Here is a 25,756-nt window from a genome sequence, read left to right on the forward strand (position 1 = left end):
TACAGAATTTTTATTTTAAGAAACCAAAAACTCATTAAAAAAGAAAAAAAACTCAACTAGAGCAAATATATATATTTTGTTAAATGAATAAAGTTTAAGTTAATTCTATGGATATTTGTACCATAGCTATACCGGTATAAAAGCATAGTGGCAAATACTTAAATCTATTAAACACAGACCTAGTTAACCAACTTAACAATTCTTTATTTCATTGCATGCTTGGGATTTTTCACACATTACGTTTGAAGACATCCAGTAGTTTCACACCATCTTCTTCTAACATAATTGTTTATTTTTAAACAAGTGCTTCACATCATCCCCTCCCACCACACCATAAGCCCTCTGGTGAAGTCTGTTCACTTTGTGATAATCTGACACACTGAAATGTGCCAATTTCATTTTGCATCATGTTCCATAAAACTGTGTCAAGAAAACCTATTTAATTACCAACTTGTTGTCTTTGCAGAGAGCCATGAAATTTAATAAATAAATCCCATAAGACAGAGGTGAACACAACAGGAATATTTGTTCCTGGGGCTGACTTTATATACTAACTAATTACTGAGAAGGACTTATCTCTGAATAACTTTACATCTTCTCCAGACTATTTCTGAAGCAACTATTGTTTTAACTTTTTCAGGGAGATGATGTTTTAATCAAACACAGGCCAAATATTGAATTAACTACACTAAACTACACTTCCCACCATTCTGAGGCATCCAGCCAAACATCACATGTAGCAGCTTGAAGTTGCTGGTCCCAGAGATGCTGAAGACAGTTGAAGAATTGTCACTGATTTCTGTAAACAAGCCACATCAAAGCAGATAGCATACCTGAGCTCAATGTGATTACTACATTGATTGCAATAAACCCACAGAACCTGAAAATCTGGAACACACATCTTAAAGAGGAAAAAACATTAAACATAACAGGATGTTTCACCAAAATTTTGTAGTAGCGTGGTCCTATTTAAAACCTTTAAAGTCACTGCTATGAGTATATTTGGCTGGAGGCTGGTGTTTATTTCCCAATCTGACAATAACAGAACATAAAGAATAGTTAGTGAAGATTATAAATCCTCCTACAAAAGATGTGATTTTCCAAGGACTCCAAGGCAGGAGTTTTATAAAGTTGGCAGTTTTTCTTCTCATTCTGCCTGCACAAGGTGTGTGAGTGTGGATCACACAGTGATGCCTTGAAGCCCCTGATAACTGAAACATAAACTGCTTCCTCTGGTCTGTGTCATTATACTGCTTTGAGTTCATTTTTGAGTCCTCTGCTATTGAGATGATGCTGATTGGTTCTGAAGCTCCTCACTCTTCACCTCTGCCTCTTCCGCTGCAGCTTTTGGGCTTGCCTTTGCCAACGTGCCAGTAAATGGTCATGGCCTGAGGAGCGGGAAAACAAGATGACGACCTTAATGTCATGAATGTCGACAACAAAGATACTTTATGTAGATACTTCTCTGCTGTGAATGTACAAATAAAAATAATGCATGTATAGATACCTGAGTGACCATTCCGCTAATGTCACCAGTGTTAGAGGGCAGAAGGATGGTGTTGGACTCTTTGGCGAGGTTTGAGAAAGCAGACACGTACTGCTCGGCCACACTTAGTGAGGCTGCTGCATTTCCATTCTATACAATGCACGAAAGACATCAGCAAAATTAACTGAAAGTTTTTTATAAACAAGACTCTTAATATTATAAAAACCTGAAACAACTGTTTACCTGTTCAGTTAGAGCATCTGACAACAAACGGATGGCTCTGGCTTTCGCCTCAGCTTTGGCTAAGACAGCTTGGGCCTCACCTGGAGGGATAATATTTAGAAAATCACTGAGAGCAACAGATATGAGAGAAAACAACAGCAATCCCTTGAAGCACAGTAACTGCATAAAAACCACAGAGATGAAACAACGAAATTGGGTAACTAAATGCACCTACCAGCTGCTTTATTGATCTGCTCTGCTTTTTCACCCTCAGACGCCAGGATCTGAGCTTGTTTACGACCCTCTGCGACATTAATGGCCGCTTCCCTTGTCCCCTCGGACTCCAGCACTGTGGCTCTCTTTTTACGCTCAGCCTCCACCTACACAGAGTGAATAAAAGGTGTGTTTTTAAAAACTTTTTTTCTGTGATTAATAGGTCTCTCAAGCTTAGTCAGTAAAGCATTGAGTTTTAGATTTGCTTTAGTCTTGTTACTGAGGCCACCAGCAGATGAAATCCAAACAAAATAAAGAACCTAATCTTTTTGAGTTCCTTTGATCCCTTTTCATTCTTTCACAAAGTCAACATATTGCACTCACCTGCATCTGCATGGATTCTTTGACACGAGGTGGAACATGTATATCTTTGATTTCATAACGGAGGCAACGAATTCCCCACTCATCTGAAGCTTGGTTGATAGAGTGGACAATGTTGGAATTGAGGGCACTCCCTTTCCTTGAAAATAATAAGAAAAAATAATTAGAATAGTAAAATTTTAAAATCCCCATCACACATTTTATTTCTCATATTCCAGAGTGAGATGCAGCAGTAGTTTGACAGTACCCTGAACACTTTGTCGAGTGTTAGTTTGCCCAGTTCTGAACGCATGGTGGTCTGTGCCAGCTGTGTGACGGCGTATTCTGGATCCTCAACACCATAACTGGCCTGAGAACAGAACAGAAGTGATTGAGAATTAATAATAAAAAACTTTATAACACTATTATCAGGGAATTGCATAACAGTGCAGTATTTTTAGCAAGCATACCTTAAAAGGGTCTAGGATCCTTAAGTAAAGCACTCCATCAATCTGTAGTGTTACATTATCTGTAAAAACAAGGAAATTATACCAATCGAATTACTTAATTAATTTTGTGTTGCCTTCACACTCAGCCTCCCATGAGTTATGAAAAAAATAAATGCTGTGTGACTTTACCTAGAGATACTGCCGACTGCTCTGGGACATCAATCACAATCTCTTTGAGACTTTGCACATAGCGGATTCGGTCAAGTAAGGGTATGAGGAAATTTAAACCCTAGAAGTGAGAGAGAGAAATGTTAGAGCATCCACAGCTTTCCATTACTGTCTAATGTATTTGACACTGAGACTGACTGGTAGGACGGGATAGCCTCTCAGTGAGGGTAGGCTAAATACCAGAATCACCTCTCAAAATATCCTGCATTTGGATTATGCAATCTATTAATGATAACTGAGGATACCGGCTCTAGGATCCGGTGGAAGCGCCCCATCCTCTCCACCACCCAGGCTTCCTGTTGTGGCACAAACAGGACCACGGTGTTCATGGGTAAGCTGGATGCCCATCGCTGCTGCGCTGGTGTCACCCACAACCTCGGCGCTATCCGCTGGGTCTGCTGCAGAGAAACACAATTAAAACTAAAATTTGTACGATGTCAATTTGATGAATAAATTCTAAAATAATGACAAAATCTATTTAGTCCAGAAGATTTTTGTCATTTTTGCTTTTAAAATACCAAGTAATCATTCCAGCACTAAAAGAGGTAAAGAATAACACAAAACCTAAGATCTGGGAAAAATGAAACTCACCATCTACGTCTACAGTAGTGCTCTATGGGGTAGGATAAATAGAAGCAAACTTTTGCTTGTATTCATTTTACATATTGTACTTCACATATTTTTTGCTTAGCTTATTTGCTTACTATAGTTCTTTTTAAATTACAGTCCGTATGTATCCGAACAATTATGTGGAGGTAAACATTGTAAAGTTTTAACATAGTCTAACAGTTTTCTCAGTATTAATGATTAGCATGGCAGTCAGTATTCAGCTAAAACGGATCCTCTCTTGTTAAGTTTGTACGGACAAGTGACATTTCATGGATTATTAACACACGGATGCACGCTGAATGACACCAACTAACTAGCTACAGAGCCTGAGATGATATAACATTTAAAGATTTACCTGCAAAAGTGCCCCACCGGCCCGACACAGCGTCCGTATCATCCTTCAAATACAGTAATATGACAGCAGAAATAAGATTCAGCTTCTATAACTGGTTTCTATTCAAACTCTGCACTCATGTGAGTGACCCTTACCGATCAGGAAATGAAAGTTACATCACTGGTGCAACGCTGAAAAAGTCCGCCAACGGTGTGTGCATCAAATCCAAACGACTATGGTTCCGCTAACTCTCTATTGATAATAGTGCCGGTGCTACAACAACTATCACACTGCTGCTGTAAGAATAAATAACCTGACTACCTGTTCCATACAAACATAATAATGTATACACATAACCATTTTTTTTTTGCCAGAAGTCTGCATTGATTGTCTTATTGTCTGAGGTCAAAACATTAATGCACGGCCTCATCTTTTTTTTTTTTTTTTTTTTTTTTTTTTTTTAATATAACACGTATTGGGCATTGTTATTCAGGTTTTATTCTTTTATCTTTTCAGTAAATGCCTAATAACCCAATGTAATGACTCACTAAAAACACAGGGTGGTACTGTTTTGTTACCTGCGCCTTGCAGCCCCTCAGAGAAAAAAACATGCTCAAATTTTCAAAGGTCAAGCCTCCTTGTACAGAAGCCTTTGGTTAACCATGTCATTGTTGTTATGTGTCAGCCTAGGTTTGTTTATTGGGTGCTTTGAATAATCCAAATTGTCAAATTGTCTGGTGAAGACTGCATAAATACTGGACAACTGGAAATGTGTCCATATATAAATCCATTCTGTCTTTTTCCATATTGCTTATTTATCATTAGGTTGGCTATTTTTCTGTAAGGTTCTTCAGTGATGAAGGGGTTGCAATAAGGGCAACCAAGGCTTAAAATAATCACATGACACAAAATCTAAAATCAAAACAGCCAGATCATTTACAGAGAAACAACAAAAAAGAAGAAATCAGAAAGTGATACATTAGTGATTTAGTATTATAGTCATCATCCACATACTTACTACTTACTTACTTAAATTACTTACTTATTACTAAAATATATTTTGTCTGAAAAAGCCTATGTTTACGTTTGAATAAGCTAGGCTGTAGGAGACTAATGACAAACCCACAAACTGAAAATACAAAAATTACAATCATCCTTTAAAAAGTCATACAACAACTCTAAACAAAAACTTCTAGGTATTCAGTCTGCTTTGGATTTGACTGCGTCACCTGTTTCTCCAACCTGTCCCTCTCAGCGATTGGTCGGATTAGTTTAGAGTAGCTCCGCCTTTCAGTACAGTCCTGCATTTCCATTGGACATATCAGACGCCAGTAACAGGTGCCTCGACCCCGCCTTTCCCTTCTCTCTCCGTCTCTCGCTGCCCTCAGGTTATTCGTCAGTTTAGAATCCTGTGATGAGAGTTTTAGTAATGGCGTGGCCGTGGCAGGGGGCAGCTGCTCTCTGCCCTTGTCCAGCATCAGAAAACCACCTGTAAACATCGACGAGGAGCTTCTCAGCGAGTAAATAAAGTAATTTAACGGACGTTATAATGTAACCGGACAGAGTAAATCTCCGCTGAGAGCCTGCTCTTAACAAACTGTGTGAAAGTATTGGATTTTCGCTGGAAGCGCTTTGCCATGTCGTTACTGTGTGTCAGAGGTAAGTTTTGGTCTGATTTTTATTTTTTCAAAGGGATATAAACGACATTAAGCGTTAGTTTTGCACCTTAAACCTCAGTCTGTAGGATTAAATCTGATACAGTCAATGAAATCTCACAGAACGAGTTTCCTCGCCGTAGGCATCCCCCCTCAGGCAGCAAAGTTACCAGAAAAGTAGCTAGGTGCATTTGTCCTGTTCGTAAAAAAACAAGAGTCATACTTGAGATTGTTTTCCTTACTAGGATATGATATGCTACTGCCACTTTATTGGAGCAATGCATCTACATCATACCAGCTGTTTTAGCCCAACAGAACCACCACGTCTGCGGTTTAATATTAACAAACAGCATAATTTAACATCACTTTAGGATGATCCCAGTTAAAAATTAGAGTTTCAGATTTGAAGAGAAATTATATACTTATATATAATGTATACAAAAAAGTAAAATAAATAAATATGGGTTATTCAGTGGATTACTTGGATTATTAACCAAACCACTTGTAGAGTAATGCCAGTGGAAACCAGGGGTAGTTTACTGATATGATGAGCAGTTGGGTGTCTTTGACTAAAACTGGCAACAGTACTCAGGCAGGTGGACCTTTATGGGATCCTCAATTCAATAACTATCTTTTGTGGCTTTTACTGTCTCCTCACTGTTATCTGTCATTGGTGGTGTATGGGTAGATCTTTTTATCATATAGAAGTCCACACTGGAATGAAATGTATAGCTAACTTTTTTTTATCCTCAATTACAAACATTAAAAAAGTAAAAATAAAATGATACAAATGTAAAACTTTCAGGGCCCAAATGATAACAATAGTATAGTAATACACTTTATGACCATAACATTTAAAAGCTAAATCTATACAAAATTAAATCAACATGAGGTTAGTTTAATACACACACGCACTCACACAAAAAAATGTTTGAGCGTCCTTGTTGACTCTAGCATCCTTTACAACAGCAAAGCACATTATGCAATACCCAATTCTGTGACAAGACCAATGCCCAGCGATTTGGTCCAGAGCTGCCAGCAGGATAAAAAAGAGGGGGAAAAAATACATGATCCAAGTTCAAAACAGAGTCTCTGGCTTCTTTTCTTTTAACTACATATTTAATTTTTAAACAATGCTTCATATGAATTATTAATATTGATTTTTAATGTGGCAATAACCAAGATTTGTTAGCACTGAAGTATGGTCAACACATATCCATCCAGTTCTGATAAATTTAGGCAGGATATAGGCTACTCATGCTGATCTAAAAATAAAACATCACATTGAAATGCTGTAGTTCCTTTCAGGTTAAAATACTGTTTCAAAGACTAAAATGCATTGTGAAATATAGTGTCAGGCATTATTTCAAATGAATAAGTTGTGTGCTCATTTATCAAAGAAAGTCCAGTACCTTAAATAATATAACAACAGTGTATTAAAAACCAAATTGAGTCCCATGTCTGATCTATAGCACCCTTTCCAGTGGTAGTTTGATTACCATCTGTCTCCTTGGTGGCTTTGTGTCAAATTGCCCTTTACAGAAATGATGTGTGAAATATCATCAAGCATATGGGTCAGAAAGTGAACTTTAAACTTTTGTTGGCTGAGGGGTTTAAAACTGCAGCTAAAGCTACAGCAGGATTTACAACTTTTTTTGTTGTTTTAAAGCAGGGTGTGTGTGTTCCTCCCTCTAGCTGTTTTCCATCCCATCACTTGTCTCATCATATCCATCTTTGCTGAAACAACATTAACATTGAAGCTAACATGTGATGGGAAAAACAGAGTCATTTTTGCATTTTGTCTTGCTTTCTTCTATGTTATTGTCTCTAGAATAATTAAATCTGTAGGCGATAACCACAAGCTGAACACAGGCTGCTGATAGTTTCCAGAGTAAACAATACACTTCCTAAAATACCCTGAACATTTCTGAAAATCCAGTTTCTGGCAGACAGGATCCACATGCAGAACTATATGCAGCCTCGGCCTGAAGTATGTTGAGTCCAGTTGTTGTTATTTGGATGTCAAAAGAACTGAGATTCTTACTATGCCCTTTGTGGCTGGCATGTATGACTGAGTTGCTGATAGTTTTCTGTCCCCTCGCTTTTAAATTTAAATTAATTTCTTGATGGCAAAGACAGTCAGGATTTCAGGCATCATCACAGACATGCCTAGTTCTTTTCAAATATCCTTCAGATCCCTCCACTGATGACACCTTCTGTCATGATCTTAAGTATGACAGATCACAGGAATCCTCCACGAGGAAGTCGCATAAACCCATCCTAGAATTATTCTGCTCAGTCATGGTACATCTGAGTTGTGTATCTGTTTTCTATTCCTTCTGCCTATGTTTGCGATTTTTGAATATTAAGGTTGTTTTGTGCTGCATATGTTTGGCAGTGGGTGTGTAAGCCTGCAAAATCTGCAGCTAATACCACTGTTAACCACCCCTCAGGCTGCTTGTTGTTAGGTAAAATTGCTTTGCTTTCCAGCTACTTAAGAAAGGCAGTTAGCAAGTGGCAAAGCAAGTGGCAAAAAATTTGTCTTACTGGTGATTATCAAACTAACTTCAGCCTGCTGCTCAGTGTGGTGTATTGCCACTGCTCAATTTCCCTGAAACTATACTTGCCCAATATCATATTTTGTAAAAACGTAATAGTATCTTCTGCGCCTCCACTAGGAAGCTTAATGAGAAACCTTGAAATACATTTTAATAATATGAAAGTTATATGAAGACTGACATACATCAGCCCATTCACATTTGGCACAAAAATCACTGCAGATATTCTGTTAAGAATGAGCAATTTCAGATCATCGTGTTGTCACTATCTCATATATCACAAAAAGAAACTGTGGCGATCAGTGTTTTATTGGAAGCAAGAACCACAACAGCTTTTCGATGCATGGGGAAACAGCTTATAAAATAGAACTAGAACATAGAAAGGCATCAATATACCAAGCTTGGAAAGACGAAAAAGCTCCTGGTAGGGAAAAGGTCACAAGGATACAGGTAATTTTTGTCTCACTCACTTCAGAAAATTCAGCTCAGTGGCTCTGGCATTTAAGAGTTATTGTGCAAAATGGGGCCTTTCACTGTAGAGCTTGCACACAATGTCCATTTATTGATTAGAATTACACCAAATGAAAGCTGGTAGGAGTTATGTAGCACATAGATAAAAGAGAAAAGGGGTGCTTGGGCAGGGGTTGTGTGATTAGTGGATGTTGTGACTCATCCCCTGATAGCACAGCTTGGCAATGTTGCTTATTGATAGCTAGTCGAGAAGCTTCATCTCCATGGCGATGCCTTTGCACAACAACAAGTGGTTGCCTTTACAAGTGGATATTTTTTGGGGGGGGGGTCCTGCTGTGGATCAGCACAGGGCTGAGTGGACACATGGCTCACATGGACCCCATTAGGCTGCAGCACTGGAGGTGTTAACGTACTGTTCCAGACATGTGATCACTTTAGTGACAGGATGCCTGTTTTTTTCTGAGATGAGAGAATGGTAGTCGATATTGGTTCTAAACAGATTGTTACTGGTTTGATGGAGAAAGAGCTTGGGTATACTAATAGGGTACACACCTAACAGAAGGAAGCTTTTGTGAGAATGGTTGGTCTTGGTCTTAAAAGGCTCATATGGTCTCCTGCAAGTTTATGAGGAAAATGGTCGTGGACAGAGTTGCAAAATTTTCTTAGCTGTCCATCAGCCAGTGTGCAGTGCTTTGATAGGGAGCAGCTGACAGAGGATGATCTGTGTCCTGGAGGTTGTTGTTGGAATATGAAGAGGTTGAGCATAGCCAAACTGTCCTTGGAGGTTAAGTAGTTTGATTTGGGTTACATAAATGTTTTCCAAGTGACTGTAAATGTTGTCATCCACATCCTAGGCTGTGTAAGTAGTGTTCTGGGCTGATACTTGATATCAGACAAAAGCAGTAAGCAGCAAACAGCTGAGAAGCAGAAATAACTTTTTGTCATTTAGTCAGTTTTGGTACTGGATTGACTTTCTGTTGGTCGACTAATTAACTGACTACTGAAGTGGCTTGCTGTCTCCTACATCACTACCCAGGTTTTATTTCCAGCTGAACAGTATCCACACAGGATGTTGATCTTTTTTCATGCATCATTGCGCCTTTTGTATGCTGATTCTTCTGTTGACACACGGTCAAATTTGTTTTCCCCTCTCAATTGAAAACGGTGATGGAGCAGTTCTTTGTCTTGGCCATGAATTAAAAACACACTGGTTATCACAACTGCATTGAAACCATTTTCTTTTGAGTCTGCTCGGTTGATATTGGCTCTGCAGCACAATGAGTAGGTGAGGAGGCATTACAAGGAAATAATTTTATAAAGGATGAGAGACAGAAGCCCTGCAGGACTAAAAATGACAGGACTGCAGGCAGAGTGGTTGAGTGTAGCGAGCAGCAGAGCAGTGGAAGAGTGAGCGCTTAGAGATTCTGGGAGTAATCCCCTGGCCATCTGTTGCTCTCCCTCTCTCTCTCTCTCTCTCTCTGTCTCTTGCTATCTCTCCCTCCCTCTCTCTCTCTCTGTCTCTCCCCCTCCCTCCCTCTTGCACTGGCTCCACCTGATCAGATCCAACAGCCAGCACATAGTGGAAGAACACCACTGCCTGCAACAGTAGTAGTTTCTGGTGTCACTTCCTGTTTCTGGTCTCCTGCTTTCTGCCTGACCTTTACTTTCCTTTTGACATCCTCACTCTTTCCAAGGGGCTCATAGGGAACATTTGATCAATAGCTTTTAAGAGGAGCAGGAGTAAACAATCCAGCCTTCTGAAAAGGTAGTTTTGGACTGATGGCTGGATAAAACACGGAACTTGAAGAGTTCATCTTGGACTCTGGAAAATTATAAATGGAATTTTTTGATATTTTCTGACATTTCCTAGACAAATAGATTTTTCAATATGTTGGAAAAATATGAGGTGACAGATGATGATGAGAATAATCATTAGTTACAGCCCTGCACAAATGCCAAGCACTTATCAAGTTTTAAGTTTTCAGAAGAAAGTAAGCAAGCTGGGGGTAAATGAATGAGAGAACAGTGGGTTGATAGGGTAATTCTGCAGCCAACCCTGCCTGAACGAAATGGCCTCTAAAGCCATGGAGGGCCCAGGACAGAAAACGATAAGCATCAGTTTCCACCATAATGGCCCCCTGGTTTATTGTCCTCTGCTCTGTGTGTCACAGCCCTAAATAACATCATGCAAATTAGGACATAAGGCCACCGTGCCAGCTCATTTATGCCACTGACAAAGAGATAGGCCCATGGCTGGAAAGCCTTAGTGGAAATCCCTCCCAAAAAAATAAACAAACTTCACACTGCTCGTTTCTCTCCACATTTCCACTGCTCCCTTTCCGCTTCCTGTCTCGTACATGAAGCAGTTTTGGAAGATGTGACACCCCCCCCCCATATTGTTATTCCCTAGATTTGGTCTCTATTTGTGGCTAAAATTTTACTAGTAGTAGTTGTCTAGTATACAAGCACTACTTCACTCCAATACTATAACCACAACATAATCACTGCTTTTTATTGTAGTTTTAGGTCATATGATGTTTCATACTGAAGGAAAATAAATATGTTCTACTCCCACCTAGTTTTATGTTCACAGTGAGACGACAGGGGATGTTCCATGAAAATATGAAAGTGTCATTTGTGCCTCCATCATCCCGTCCTGCCCATCTGCCATCACAGGCTCCAGAGGTTTAGTAGGTTACATGCCTGAACACATAACTCTGCCACAGCAATCACAATTAATCCCCTCCAAAGCGCTTCACAATCCCATAAACGGTATTGTATAGATGCATCAAGGGGCTAAAGATGGTGGGTCTAAAAATAAACCAAAATCGCCAGCATGCATTTTTTCCCCTTAATTAATTCTTTTGAGGTTGTAGGAAGTGGCCGCTGGTGCCAGACATTTTCCTTTTTTTTTTTTTTTTTTTTGATATTGTAATACCCATCTGCCCCGGTCCATTATTGCCATTGTTTTTTGGGGTTTTTTTTTGTGTTTCTGTACCAGCTGTGGTGTTTTGTGATGCAGCTGTCTAGGCTTATGCTTTTTGATTTTATTAAAGATGATATTCTGCAACCAAATAAAAGGTATTTGTCACCTGTGATAAAATGTAGGTGTCAGTCCTTAGAATTATTTTTCTCTTGTATAACTTTGTTGTTGTCAGTTTCAGGAAGGCTATATATTACAGATAACTTGAAGTATTTCAATACACAAATGAGATTTTCTAGTATTTTTAGGCCCCAAATGCTATTTAGAAGGAAATTTAATATTTACTTGTTAAAGCAAATGACAAATGATTTAGGAATAAAAATGGCCATGTAAATTAAATAACTTCTAAGCTCCAGCAGAGTTTAGGATTATTGCTGCAGTGTCTATGGTAGCTATTATGGAAAAGAAAAGGTTAAAAAAATGGATGTGAAATGGGAACTGGGCAATTTACATGATAATGTGTGTTTTTCTTTCATTATAAAGCCACCCAGTCAGGCAGGGCGATGCACACATTTGACAAAAACATTGTGTGTTATTTTGTTTCCATCTTCTCAGAATATTTTGACCCAAAGCTGCCCACCACAAACAAAAAGCTCATCTGTTTTGATCAGGCTGCACATTAAGTGTTCTTGCTTTCGCAAGCGACAACATCATGAGGCTGTTGTTCAGGTGTCACGAGTAGACGAGTCATGATTTGCTTCTCTGCATATCAATGAGTTTGTCAGGCTTCAGTAATATGAGATCCTGTCCATTATTTCAATACTGGTGCCTAGATATGTTTACATTTTAGACTTGTTTTTCCTCACCAGTGTACTCAAGGTCTTAATTGTTTTATTATCAACTCATACAGTCCTACTTAAGAATAACATCATATGCTAATTACTGTTTTTATTTTGTTTTGCAGTGAAGAAAGCCAAGCTCCAGGGACCTCCAGGTGAGTGTTTTTGTGTTTTTTATGGGTATTTACTGTATTTGTTCAGTCAGGTCATACACTCCTTCCTTCCTCATTTGAAAGCTCTCATAGAAAAGCAACTTTCCTTTATGCAGATGTTGTTGGATTTAGGCCACATGCACTCATTTTCTCATGTAGGTTAATCACTTAAATTCTGGCAAGTAACTGAAAGCTAGGTTTGATTTTGCATTACGTAATCCTGTGTCCTTCCATGGCAAGCCGTGCACAGGTGAGCTTAGATCGGTGGCTGCTAAGTCCAAATCCCTCCAGTCTCCACCTGAGCAAATCCCTCTAGTGTTCAGCTTCACGCCTTTCTTTAAGCCCTGTGACGCTTCTGTCAAGAGCAGGCATCAGCAGCCGCAGAAAGTCACTGCGGCTTTAGATCTGCCGGCGACATTTCACTCTCGTTCTCAGTCCCAGACTGACCCATGGGAAAGCAATTATCCAGCAGGCCTCTACATTTGTTTAGCACTTATTTTTCGTAGTGCCTCCCCCGTCACCTTTGGGGAAATGTAATGATTTGCTGAGGTGTCTGCATTGTGTCAGAAGCAGATCTGGTCCACCAAGATATTCATTTTAAATTGTTGGCCCATGCTGGCCTTCTTTGTGAGTCTGTGCCCTCCTCCCTCCTCTGGGCCACGCCACCTGCCCCAGAGCAAACATCAGGCATAATTCAGTTAAGCCTGTTGTCACCCTGAGGTGAAATTTAAACATCAGTCCCTTTTTTATGCTACAGGGCAAAGAAGGATTTGTCAGGCAAGAGATTTATAACACCACAGGTTATGCTGATACTGTAAATTATATCATCTTATGTAAACTGTAAAAGATATTCTTATAAATATTGTGCGATTGATATTGTAGCCGTAGCAGTAGCAACCTGCTCAATCAGGTCTTTCAAGGAAATGTCATCAAACAAAAAATCTCCTCTTCCAAACATAACTTGCTGTGCCGAAATCAGCTAGGAACACCTGAGGCAACATCAGTGTAAGATATTTTTGTGCAAATGGAGAGGTGGAAGTACAGAATGGAATAATGATATTTCACAGTCAACTCTTGTTTCTATAATTTTTGTAGAGAACGTGATTTTGGCACATTTTTTATTCAGGCCTTTAGACTTTATGATAAATATTCTCGTAGGAAAGGTGCGTTGAGATCAGTTTCCTGGATTTTTATGTCACTGCTCCTCCCATTCTTGTGGGAATTCTCGGAAGTAACAGGCCCTTTGTCTGTTTATTCAGGTTTAAGGAATGAATTACTTAACATGCCATGCTTATTTAGAAGTGCTTGTGATAACCCTAACTTGCTCTGCAAAGGAAGATGTGTGACTTACTGGATGAACCCTCAAAGTTTACATAGGGCTAGTCTAGGATGTGTGTTTGCGCTGTGCTTTCACCACACCCTCAGAAAGCCTTAACATTGGAGGCCTTACGTCAACATGTTTCTACAGAATATTGTACATATAGAACTGAAAGTGACCTTGGATGGGCCAGTGGCCAGCTGTCTTGCTTTCCACTGATTGCCACAGGAAACTAGGGCTCGATAAGGGCTGTGTGTTGCTGGATTTGTATATGCAAGTGTGTGTGTGTTCAGTTACAGTGTATATGCCTACCCACAATTTTAAGTATTTTCAAAGTATTTTTATTTAAAATTACTATGCTAAGATGCACAGAATACACATCTAAGTCACATTATATTCAGCCTAGAACTCTGTAGAGATATAGACTTCTCATGAAGTGGTCCCAGCAATGGTGAAAAAGGCCTCCAATAGATTTATGCCTCCTGTTGCATGCAACATTGATGAGTGGTCTGATTTTAAAATGTCAGCCTTCCAACTGCCTATGTTTCCCTGACTAATTCTTTGAAAAACTCATCATCAATCAATAATGGATGAAGACACTGAGGGCTCAAGGGCGAGTGGGTGGCTCACAGTCAGGGGCAGCAGTCTTAAAACATTGGCAGGGTAAGTAAGTTGTATCATCCCACAGTTCACCTCCTCTGATTCCTTCTGAATTGGTACGCTTTCACCGTGTCACTGTGTATGTAATGGAAAAAGAGAGAGATGGAACATGTTGTGAGCCATTATGAATTTTAACTTGTCAGGAGCAGTTTTCCATACACTGAAGAAGATCCTAGAGAGAAAGAGTTGTCTTAAGATTTTACAGTATCCCTTCAGATTAGGTTAGGTTCAAGCATGATTTGTGTGAATTTAACATAACTTGTATGTTTGAGTGTTTCATGACATAAAAGTTAGACATGTTTTTTTATTTTTTTGGTGTGTGTGTGTACATATATATGTATAGTGTTAATATTATGTGTATTTAACATTTTCTATATATATATATATGGATATTTGCTGTTATTTTGGCATCGTATTTAGGTTATTCTCAAATACTGATACAGGTATTGGCCTCTTGAATCCATTATTGGCCAAGCTCTAGTGTTCACGCACACAGTTTGTGTTTTTCCAGGCAGTTATTGCTGCTTCCTTCTCAACAGTACAGATTATATCAGCCATATAGTGGACAGCGCCTGCTGTAAAGGACCCACAGCCACTAAGTGGCTCTTATCTAATCCAACATCCTCTTGCCTTATCTCATCTCCTCTATTCATGGGAGGCGGCCCAAGTGTGGCACAAAGAATGGACTATCTAATTAGGGAAAGGCTTGAGCATCCCCCAGGCTCCTTTGTAACAGTGCCTGTGTTTTGTTACTACTGTCCTCTTGAGACACTAATTAGGTCTGGGTCTTGTCATTCAGGGCACTCGTAGGATGGATGATGCTTTTAGACAGTGTCACATTAAGGCAGTTGCTGGGTGCTTACAGCAAAAGTTTTCTGTTTTAGGGCCTCATTTAATCTTGATATTTATTTATGTTTTGTGCCAGTGGAATGCTGTAAGAATGCACCTGTGTCAACTGTTCACTGTCTGATTGTGTCAAGAGTTGCACTTGCTTATCTGGCTGCTGTGGTAAAGGCTATGTACAGAGTAAATGTTTCAATACGTTGCTGGGGTAACTAGGAAAATCTTTGTTTAGTGTGGTCAGGTGATCAGTCTACAAAGGAACAGCTGATGCCTTGCTTTTATTTCCCATAGACCAAAAAGTGAAGAGTGTATGTGTGTGTATGTGGACTGTATGGTGTATGTGTGAATGGGGGGCCAACACTCAGGGTTTTCCATGGGAAATCGCAGGTATACAGGACAGTTCTGTCCATATGAAGTCATGAAGTCAGGGTCTTAATGCCATTATATTTTGTATATATGAATGCTGAAATTTCAAGCTAATTGCATCTCACTCATGTTTTTTTAGATAATTATGTTACTGTATTTTATATATCCTGGGTATTTCAAGGCATCTTCTTACTGTTATTACTTACTGTCATTTTTAGAGCTAAAAAAATTATCTGATCTGATCAAGATATCAGCAGGCACGAGTTAGATGTCCCCTCTCCCTACTGCAGGAAATGAAAAGTGGTGGTTGTGTTACGGGCTGTCTAATCCCCTTACACCCCCCCCCCGGCTGACAGCTGGTGCAGATGGTTGTTGTGACTCTACTGTCCGGTACTACTGGCTGAGAGGAGGCGGAGGGAGATCACTGGGTGTGAAAGTTGTCTACGCAGACAGACATTAACTGACATTTGAATCCATGTCACAGAGTTCGAGCAGTGATCATTTATTACAAATATGGCCTGCTGTGATAAATAGAGTTCATTTATAGATCACACAGTTTGTGATAGATGCCTTAAACAGGAAAATTACACGTCACCTTTGACTCAACTGAAGTTGTAGTCCTGATGGTATCAGGGCTGACAGAGACCTTTCCTGCAGCAATAACAGGTCAGGAGAGAGGTCCACTTTATTACATCACTGCAGACCTGCTTCCCGTGTTACATACTATATGTTTTAAAAGCAATTAAAAAGAGCGAAATCAGGAGAGGCTGTCAGTTACAATGCAGTGAAGACCTAGCAGGCCATTGGATCCTGTAAGTGTTTGTGCTGTGTTGGGTTGGTTCTCATTGGAGATTAACAGGGTCAGTTTGCTGGCCTTGCCTGGCTTGGCCTGGCTCAACATACTGGGGGGGTGGGGGGGGGGCTTATCTGCTTTCACTCTCACTAGAGCTCCTGATGATCTTTTTTTCTCTCACACAAAGCCAAAGTAGAGCTGGGCTGGTCAGTTTTGCCTGTATTAGTTTGAATATCTGATCTGCTGCCTGTTTTTTTTTTTCTTTTTTGTGATCTGTGTTTCAATATTAAGTGTATGTTTTGGTATGGTTGTGCCTGATAAATCACCCTGCAGATTACTGCATACATATCATACCCTCTCCCACTACATTTACTGTAGTTTTTTTGTAGTAGTATTAGTTTAATTTGTAATAGCATGATACTCTCCCTAATGCAGCCCCTTTATAGGCTCCCAGTGTATTGCTACCACTTCACTATAATTTAAACCCTAATCTCCCTTTCTTTTGTTTCAGACAAATTCAACACCTACGTAACGCTGAAGGTGCAGAATGTCAAAAGCACAACTATCACTGTGCGGGGGGACCAGCCCTGCTGGGAACAGGATTTTATGTTGTAAGTTATTAAACACAGACACACTGGATTATGCTTCAGGATTTATTCAACTAATTAAGTTTTAATCACTTTAAATACCAGCTATAATAAATAAAAAGTTCATACCAGGCAAAAGAAAATTCCACAAGGGCTAGTATAAAAGAGCACCTCACTGCAAGCTTTTCGCATTGTACTGTCTGTGTTTAACTTTGTGTAACTCCTTATGCTCAATGTCCTGTATTATCATGACAATCTCCGTGTGTGGGCATCTTGCTGCATTGCCAACACAAATTTCATGGTTTAGTGAAATTGCACCTCAAGGCATATTGCCCTTGACAAGGCTGTTTATCTCAATGTATCTATGGGAAACAATACATGATGCATCCTTCTGTTTCAGACTATTTGTTGTATGTTTTCATGGAGTCACATTTCTCATTACTCAAATTTTAAACCTACCTAGAGTTCAAGCTACAGGAAAAATGCCTGCCTTTCATGTTGTGCAACTCTTTCTACGAAAGCATTTGTTAAACAGCTGCTGTTCATTTCCCCCCTGTAATTCATTGGTTTAATTTCCTCATTTTACTTTCTCTGTGAAAGGTATCTATGGCGACGAGAGAGCCAGTACGTTGTTGCATGTGTGTCGTTGTTTGTCTTTTGTAAACTCTCTCATTGCAACAGTGTTTGTTTTTCCAGACCTTCATCCTTCTACTGTCCATTAATGATGTGTCGGCTAGGTGTGATTCAATGTAAAAACATAATCATTCATCAGGTTTTCCAGAAAATGCTAAGCACCACCTGTTACAACCAAATTTATTTATTAAATGCCAAGAGATGGTGACTCAGCTCAGGTAAAATCTAAAAATAGGAATTCCAAATGTCCTAACTGTGAACGTCAGCAGCTAACTTCCAGATAATGCAGATTTTTAGATATGATATATTACATTTTTCATGAATGCTTATCATTTATCTTCTGCATTAAGTGTTTTGAAAACATAGTCAATGCATATAGTTTTTTCATGTACTGATTACATGGATGGTGTGGCGGATAGCATGGCTTAGCACAGAGCTAGCTGTTTCACCCTGCAGACACGAGAATGGAATCAATCTTCTCATCTGAGGCCCAGCAAAATTAGCAACATTACATTGACCAAAAATATATACAAAAAAAATGCACAGACCTGCTCTCATTTGAACCAAGTAGTCCAATGTATGATTTTTATATGCTCAGCCCACCTCTACAATGAAAGGATTTAAGAAACAAAAAGTTTGTGAAAGCTGTTATGTTTTAATAATAGTTTCCACAGTTCCAGTTCCATTTGATCTATATCTGCTGTATAACCACCTTGTTGTTTTAGGAACTGTGCACTGAAATGATTTGTGTTGTTTTGCACTAAAATGGGAGCCTCTAATTAAACTTAGTGTGTTTCTAAACTGCACAAATTGGTTTTAAAATGATGTAGAAGTGGCAAGTAATCAGAGATCTCTCCACATCTTGCCGAGATAAGTGCTTACGTTCAGGTGGGCATTTACAAGTTCATTCCAGTCAGTTAGTGAAAATTGGATTTTGTGGTCTTGTTTTATTAGTGTTTTAATAAAAAAGGCATGGATGATACATAATCATAAAATAAAAATTAACAAAATTGCATAACAAAATCTAAATGATATCCCAAACAAAGAAGTCTTTCAGTTAAAATCAGCAACAGTTTGATTTTAATACATCACTAGATTTATTTATTCTGTGCCATTTTGTATGAGCAGATGTTTTAGAAAGCCTTTATCTCTGCACCTGGATGCCCTGCACCCTCCCCTGCACTTCTCTCAATTAGCTGTTCTCTTTGATTATCTTTTCTCTCATCTTCCTTTTGTTTGGCCCGTGGATAGTTGTAAACTGCCACAGATGAGAATATGCAAATGCCCTGTCACAGGGCTCCTTTCAGAATTGATATGCCATTTTATTGCTGTCACCAAGCCTGTTTTTGAGCACTATGAATAGCATGTTGAATGACAAAACAAGACTAGAATGGATTATGACAGCTAATACACAACAAAAAGAGGAAGTAGCCTTTGTTATCAGCCAGTGGTAGGGCCTGGCAGTAATTACATAGAAATTTCTGGTTCACTGAATGTGAATTGAATAACACTGGAAAGTTTTCTCTTTTTTTTTTTTTTTTTTTTTTTAAATTCTGATAACAAAGCCTCAAATTACATAGCGATTGTTTCTATCTTTTATCCACTGACATTCTGTACCCTGTTTTATCAGGAAGGACCTTTTATTATCAAAGCTTGACATTGCTTGATATCTTACACCTTTTTTATTTGCCTTTTTCCTCAGTGAGATCAACCGGCTGGACCTTGGCCTCATTGTTGAGGTGTGGAACAAAGGCCTCATCTGGGATACCATGGTGGGGACTGCCTGGATTCCTCTTAAGAGTGTCCGACAGTCGGAGGAGGTTGGAGTATGCACCTGCACACAAATGGCATAACACAGAGACAACATATATGAAGGATTTCATTCCAAAATCTTTCAAATATCTTTGAAACTTGGCACAGAATAGGTAGAAAAACAGACACAAAAAATGTTCCATTGCCTACTTATGTCAATTTAAATTTAAATGTCTAATTTCAGGAGGGCTCAGGTGAGTGGATTTTCCTGGATGCAGAGGTTCTGATGAAGGCGGATGAGATATATGGCACCAAGAACCCAACACCGCATCGAGTCCTGCTGGATACTCGCTTCGAGCTGCCTTTTGGTGAGAATTGCCAGTCCCCTTTTTTCAGTTGTGTTGTATTTAAGCTGCATGTTAGATAATTCTGAAAAGTTCAGGTGCTTATGTAAGACATTTTGCAATGCTGTCATCTCCAGTACCTGCTCTGACTACAGTGGGTTCATAAGTGACGTAGGGAGTACATTAGGGATTCGGGTTACCTTTGGGCAAATCGAACCTTGATCTGCTGAGTTACACAAAGGCCACAAATGCTTCCTGTTGAAATGCCAGCAGTCAGTTTCTGAGGTTACACAGGAAAAGTATCTAGCATGGGGCACTGTGTAATAAACAGATGATGTAGTGTAACCTGGTGTACTGTGGTTTTATGCAACCCTCAGTTTCTCTAAATACAATATATAAAGATCTTATGATCTTATGAATATATAAAGATCTTATTTCACTCTCTTTTTAGCTCTGGTTTTTTGTCTCCATCAACTTGTGAGGAAATATATCTAGCTCTTTAGCTGCTAAATATTTCACTTTCTTCACCAGGTAGTCGCTAACTTTGTCTGTCTACCATTTGGAGCTTGGCAGTGAGCAGGCTGCATGTAGTGGGTACACTTACAGTTAGATGATAATTCACAAGGGTGGTAGCCAGAACCCACTCACTACACCTTGTCCAAACTCGTTGATCAGCTCGTATTCTAGACCCTATAATTTACCTGATTAAAATACATAAAAGAAAAGGACTTCAGAATAAAAGTCCCATTGCTAATTAACTATGAGTTAATTCATGCAATGAATCTCATATAATTCAATGCTCTTCAAGACTGGAGGGTAAAATGTCCTCTGTGCTCCCCCTGCTCTCTGTGTCCTTGACCACATTTCTGTCTATAGTTCCCCCCTCGCAGGCACTGCATGTACAGCTCAAACCTTGTGATCATAAGGCATCAAAGTTAAAGCAGGGTGTCTGTCCACTGAGTGGGAGATGGCCTCTTCTGTTTTAAGAGGAGACCTTTCAAGGTTGCAGGAGGCCATCATGGCTCTCTGTGCCACCAGAGCAATTCATTAAAGCTGGGGGTCGGTGTGTCTTTGAAGCCCTGGCCTTTGTGCGTGTCCTTTGATGTGCATCTGGCAGCAAATGTAGAGCAAATCCCCCCCTGAAAAGTGGAATTGGTGAGAGAACAGTAATATAGTTTCAGGTAATATATATTATGGTTTGAGAGGCAGGGTTAAGTAGAAAAGAAATGAGGACAAAACACTCCTGACCTGCTCTTAAGTATATCACTTATGAGGAAAATGTAGACTACCACAGCTACAGCTACATTTCATGTTAGCTGTCCTCCATATGGCTGCTGGTATTTCTTGGGTAGTAATTTTTAGTTTTTCATAGTTTCATCATTCTGCTTTAGAAGCTATATCATGTAATTCATCTTAAAATGTGTATTGTATGGTACCATCAAGACTCATCTGTAACATCTTTGGATCCTTGCTGCTATTATAACATTTGTTAACCTCCTCCAACTTGTGGCCATTTCTAACTAACTATTTTTATTTCCTCATTCCTAAGAGGCTCATGAGAAATTAAATAGGCATAAATGTATTATGATGACATCCTGGAATATGATGCTTGATGCCAGAAGGAGCAGGATGTAAAATGTCAAACACAGGTTCACATGTATGTTTTATGCATATTTTGGTACCAGACATCCCAGATGATGAGGCACAGTACTGGACAGGCAAGCTGGAGCGCATCAATACCATGAGAATCCATGATGAGGTACAGTTGAATTTGATACGGTTTCACTACTTTTATTGGTATGAAGGCAAAACAGTCCATCAGTGTGTTGTAATGATAAATATACTGCTAGTTTGACTTTTTAAATGCATTCTTTCTGTGTTTTGATATCTAAAAATAATGTATGTTCCTGTTTACAACTTCTTGTGCTAATGATGCACTGCTATATTTATTTTTGTATTTATTGTTGTTGTTAATGCTGATGGAGTGGTGCTAGATATTTACTGTTTTAATAATAACAGTATGAGGACATGAAAAACAGACTTGATGCCTGCTGTCTCTCTCTCTCTCACCCCTTTGTAGTACCCTCTTCAGGATGACGTTCAGAGTCGCCCACTTCCATTTGCAGCTTCCCAGTGCTGTGAGTGCACCTGCCCATACTGCTCTCAGCCTCTAGATGGAGCCAATTACCCACCCTTCTAGCTCTCAGCCTTCAATATTATTTCTTTCCACTTCCTTTACCCTGTCACACTGCCTAATTTAGTAACTCTTGAATTCTTTTAATCAGAGTTGAAAATGAAGACTATACACTTTGTAAATATATTTCTAAGCTTAACAAAGAGCTCTTGTTATACATGTTAAACCTTTTCTCACTGTTGTGATGGTTTTCCACTCTGATAACCACTGATGGGGTTCCCTCATCATCCCACTATTACAACACAGGGACACTTTTGTTTTCACACCCCTTATCTCCTCTGACTGTACCTCTCACTTGTAACATCTGCACTTTTACCAGGCAACTATTTCGGATGGGCTGACCCAACGAGTATGTAAAGCACACTTTGATGAAGTTTTCCTCCTTGGCCAATCCTCAGTGCCCTCTGCATGTCCTAATGCCCCATATCCCCCAATAACATGTTATCTATAAAGTTTCCATGCATTTTACTCTCATTATTTCACTCTAACACTTGTTTTTCCTCACTGTTTTCCTGTATCCCCTTTTTTATTTAATTTCCTTCTCCTGCTGTTTTCCTGTTATCTATGCTCCATGCTGATGTCATGATTTTCAAAACCTGTGTATATTTAATCCATAAGTCATTGATTTAGCACACATATTAGAAAACAAAAAGTCAGGAAAATTTATCAAAAACACTGATCTGTTTCTCTCTCTCTCTCTCTCTCTCTCCTCTCTCTCTCTCTGTCTGGAATTGTGCTCCACACACCTTTAATAGAAAGAGTTAATGACAAAACTGGGATCAAACACATTTGAAGATGATTAGTAATATAATAAGCCCTTTTCAAATAGCAAGAGTGTAAGTTGCAGTTGCATAATTTAAACTGGTAGGTGGCAGTCTTTGTTCAGCCATATTTATATAGTGTATCACCTTGACATTTCTTTGTCCTCCAACTTCACTCTTGAGAGATATCAACAGAATCAGTTTATCTTTCCCCCTCTCACTTTATCGCTATGAAAAGATAAAACCCTGGCTCGGCTGTTCCCTCCAGCAGATGCAAGCCTCTTCAAAGACATTTTCTAAGGTCACTCTTGGGGTTGGAAAGGTCACTGTCAAAAAGTGGTTTGTGTGGGTACACTGCTTATGAGCAACTATTATTATTATTATCATAAATAATAATAATAATAATTGTTATTAGATGATTTGTAAAGTTCTTCTAACAGCACATAAATGTGGCAACAACTGCATTACATTTTTTTGTCTTTTTTACTGTCCTTGTGGAAAAACAGAAACTACTCATTCCAGATTTTTCCAATTCCAGAACACTCTAAATGATAACACAGATGAAGACACATCTCAATATTTTCCATTTGGCAGGAGAGCATGCATGTATAAGGGCTAGAGTCTTTTAAAAGTGCATGACCTTGGCTCTCTCCAATCTCCCTATTAACCTGGCATCCACTGACCCTAGTGTGTTTATTTCTATTTCTCAAGCTCTTAACAGTTTTTTTTTTTCTCCAGACAGGCAAAATTTAACCTAGCATTGTCCACTTTCACATGGGTTTAATAAGCAAGGATTTTTTTTTAAATGCTTGCTGTCATACAAAACATGCTTACTGATGTTTCAGGCAAGCTTATTTTACTTAGCTCATTCTGTTGCCTGTTATAGCTCTAGATGACCAGGACAGTGCTGTAGATGACCGGGACAGTGACTACCGCAGTGAAACGAGTAATAGTCTGCCTCCACGTTACCACACAACGGCTCAGCCCAACTCTTCCATGCACCAGTACCCCATGGGGCCTCGGCTACAGCACCACCCAGACTCCTGCACAGACTCAGTCCACAGTTTTGACCTGGACTACAGAGACCAGAGAGGAAGCAGGTAGACAGAATATACACATGGTCACCCATACACATCTTCATTCACTCAGTCACTGACACAGTCACTCTAGGTGAGTGAGTTTTGCCCACTCCCATTTGAAGTGATTTGAAATGCTTCTCAGTATAATGTTATCTTATTCAGTACAGCCACTAAGTATGGGCTCAGAAATGACCAGCATTAAATCAGCACTTCTGACATAGTGTCAGCAAAAACTGAATATTATAAACGTAACAAACTTAAGATGTATTTCAGGGCTGTTGTACTGATTGCATTAGAATAAACTAACTAATATTACTACCTTCAGTAATAAAATGATAATTCAGTGTAGGTTATTTCATTATTTTTACAACTTATTTGTAAAAATAGAGCAAATTTTAGTGCATCCAGGACTGTACTGACACCCTCACTTACTCATATTTCCTTACTCATGCAGACTCTTTTAATTTCCCTCTCCATAGTCAGAGACATCCACTCTCAGATTTACAGTGACAGAAGTAGTCATTTTAATTATCATACTGCTTAAATATTTTCTTTCAGATAGTTTGCTTGACCAAGAATCCAACATGGCTGGAGCTTTCTGCTTTTATTCTTTGTCTGTGAACTGGCTTTCCTTTTTGCCATAGTTAATGGTTGATTCAGCTGTTTCATCAGACCAATAGGGATCTGTACTCTAGAGCCAGAATGGATTTTGTCAGACCCTGTATCCTCAGCCTAAGTGTCAGAGTGAATTCAATTCTCCCCAGCCTTTTAATTCATATTATTGTGGTTCTCCACTGACATGCACATTGGGAGGCATACACACTATTTGTTTAGTGTGACTGAAGTCAGAATCTAGTTGAGATGGCCAAAAGTGTTTGTGGAGATTGTTACCATAAATATGCATTTAAATTAAATGAACAAGAATATTAGAGGAAAATACAATATCCATTATACTACTGCTATAAAGATGGTGATACATTAACATTGCCATTGTTATTATTATTAACACCACACAGATGTTTTGAGGCCAGATTTCATCCATAAGACAAATGGTCTTCTGTGCATGGAATCATTTTGTGCACTCATGGATTGTCATGGAGTGTACCAGTGAGACTGCTGCAAATCTGTCTGTGTGGACTGATAGGGAGTTGATCCGGATAATTCTAGATCAGAAAAAATGGAATTACAGCCAGGGAAAGCTCATTGTTTGTGTTTCTTTTTGTCTTGAGGGTCTGTTTTGTTGGTTAAAATTCCTGGTAGTTTCAAAGGCTGGTGTTAGCCATATCACAGAGGAAATCCCTCTGTCACACATGGAGGGAGTGGGTCAGTGACTTATACACACATTTCTTTGGTGATTAAAAACTTGTTCAATGTGTGCCATATGGTGGTGATCTAGCATGCATTGCTCATGAACACTGCAGGCTGAGTGTTGAAGTGCTGATAACCGTAACTATTGCTGGGGGGATTTGCAAAGATCTACATTCACAGAGGCACATGCAAACATAGGGGCATACACATTCTCAGACTTGCACGCACTCTTTTATTTCCTATATAATATATCCTCGATGCTCTGTAAGAATATGTATGCAGTGTTATTACAAACGTGACTACTAAGCTGACAAGCATTGTTGTGTCTTAATGTTTGCATGAAACTGTTCTTGTCTTGATTTCTCCATTTATCGTTCTGCTTAACTTGTGTTTTTGTTTGCGTTTTTCTTCTTGTTTGTTTGGTTCCTTTTTTCTTTCCCTGTATCCTCTCCCATCCTGGTAAAATGTATTCTTAAACCTAAATTAGATCATTAAATCATAAAGGAAGGGTTAGAATTATACCTGTAGATTCTGGCATGGGGGTCGAAGATTGGGAAAACAAATACAAAGGGCAGGGCAAGCCTCAGTTGAGTGACTTCTTAGATGATGAGGAAGACAA

At 39.2% G+C, this 25,756-nt stretch overlaps 2 protein-coding genes across 2 annotated transcripts in view; one reads left to right on the top strand and one right to left on the bottom strand.

Annotated features, from left to right (window-relative positions):
- Positions 1 to 1,279: 1,279 nt before the first annotated feature.
- Positions 1,280 to 4,089, bottom strand: LOC108880290 (stomatin-like protein 2, mitochondrial). Its single transcript, XM_018671730.2, is given in 11 exon segments — positions 1,280 to 1,372; positions 1,374 to 1,388; positions 1,508 to 1,636; positions 1,730 to 1,809; positions 1,944 to 2,088; positions 2,306 to 2,441; positions 2,545 to 2,651; positions 2,752 to 2,810; positions 2,920 to 3,019; positions 3,204 to 3,356; positions 3,923 to 4,089. Coding segments are annotated over 11 exon segments (1,059 nt in total). The 5' UTR covers positions 3,965 to 4,089.
- Positions 4,090 to 5,281: 1,192 nt separating this feature from the next.
- Positions 5,282 to 25,756, top strand: part of LOC108880302 (protein unc-13 homolog B) — a 60,355-nt gene continuing 39,880 nt past the window's right edge. The window contains 8 exon segments of the mRNA XM_051072820.1: positions 5,282 to 5,560; positions 12,473 to 12,502; positions 16,991 to 17,090; positions 19,402 to 19,519; positions 19,696 to 19,819; positions 21,481 to 21,554; positions 21,876 to 21,933; positions 23,637 to 23,850. Coding sequence (XP_050928777.1) covers positions 5,539 to 5,560; positions 12,473 to 12,502; positions 16,991 to 17,090; positions 19,402 to 19,519; positions 19,696 to 19,819; positions 21,481 to 21,554; positions 21,876 to 21,933; positions 23,637 to 23,850 — 740 coding nt within the window. The 5' untranslated portion in view covers positions 5,282 to 5,538.

Source organism: Lates calcarifer, linkage group LG9 (assembly GCF_001640805.2).
Source record: "Lates calcarifer isolate ASB-BC8 linkage group LG9, TLL_Latcal_v3, whole genome shotgun sequence".
NCBI classification, from domain to species: Eukaryota; Metazoa; Chordata; class Actinopteri; family Centropomidae; genus Lates; species Lates calcarifer.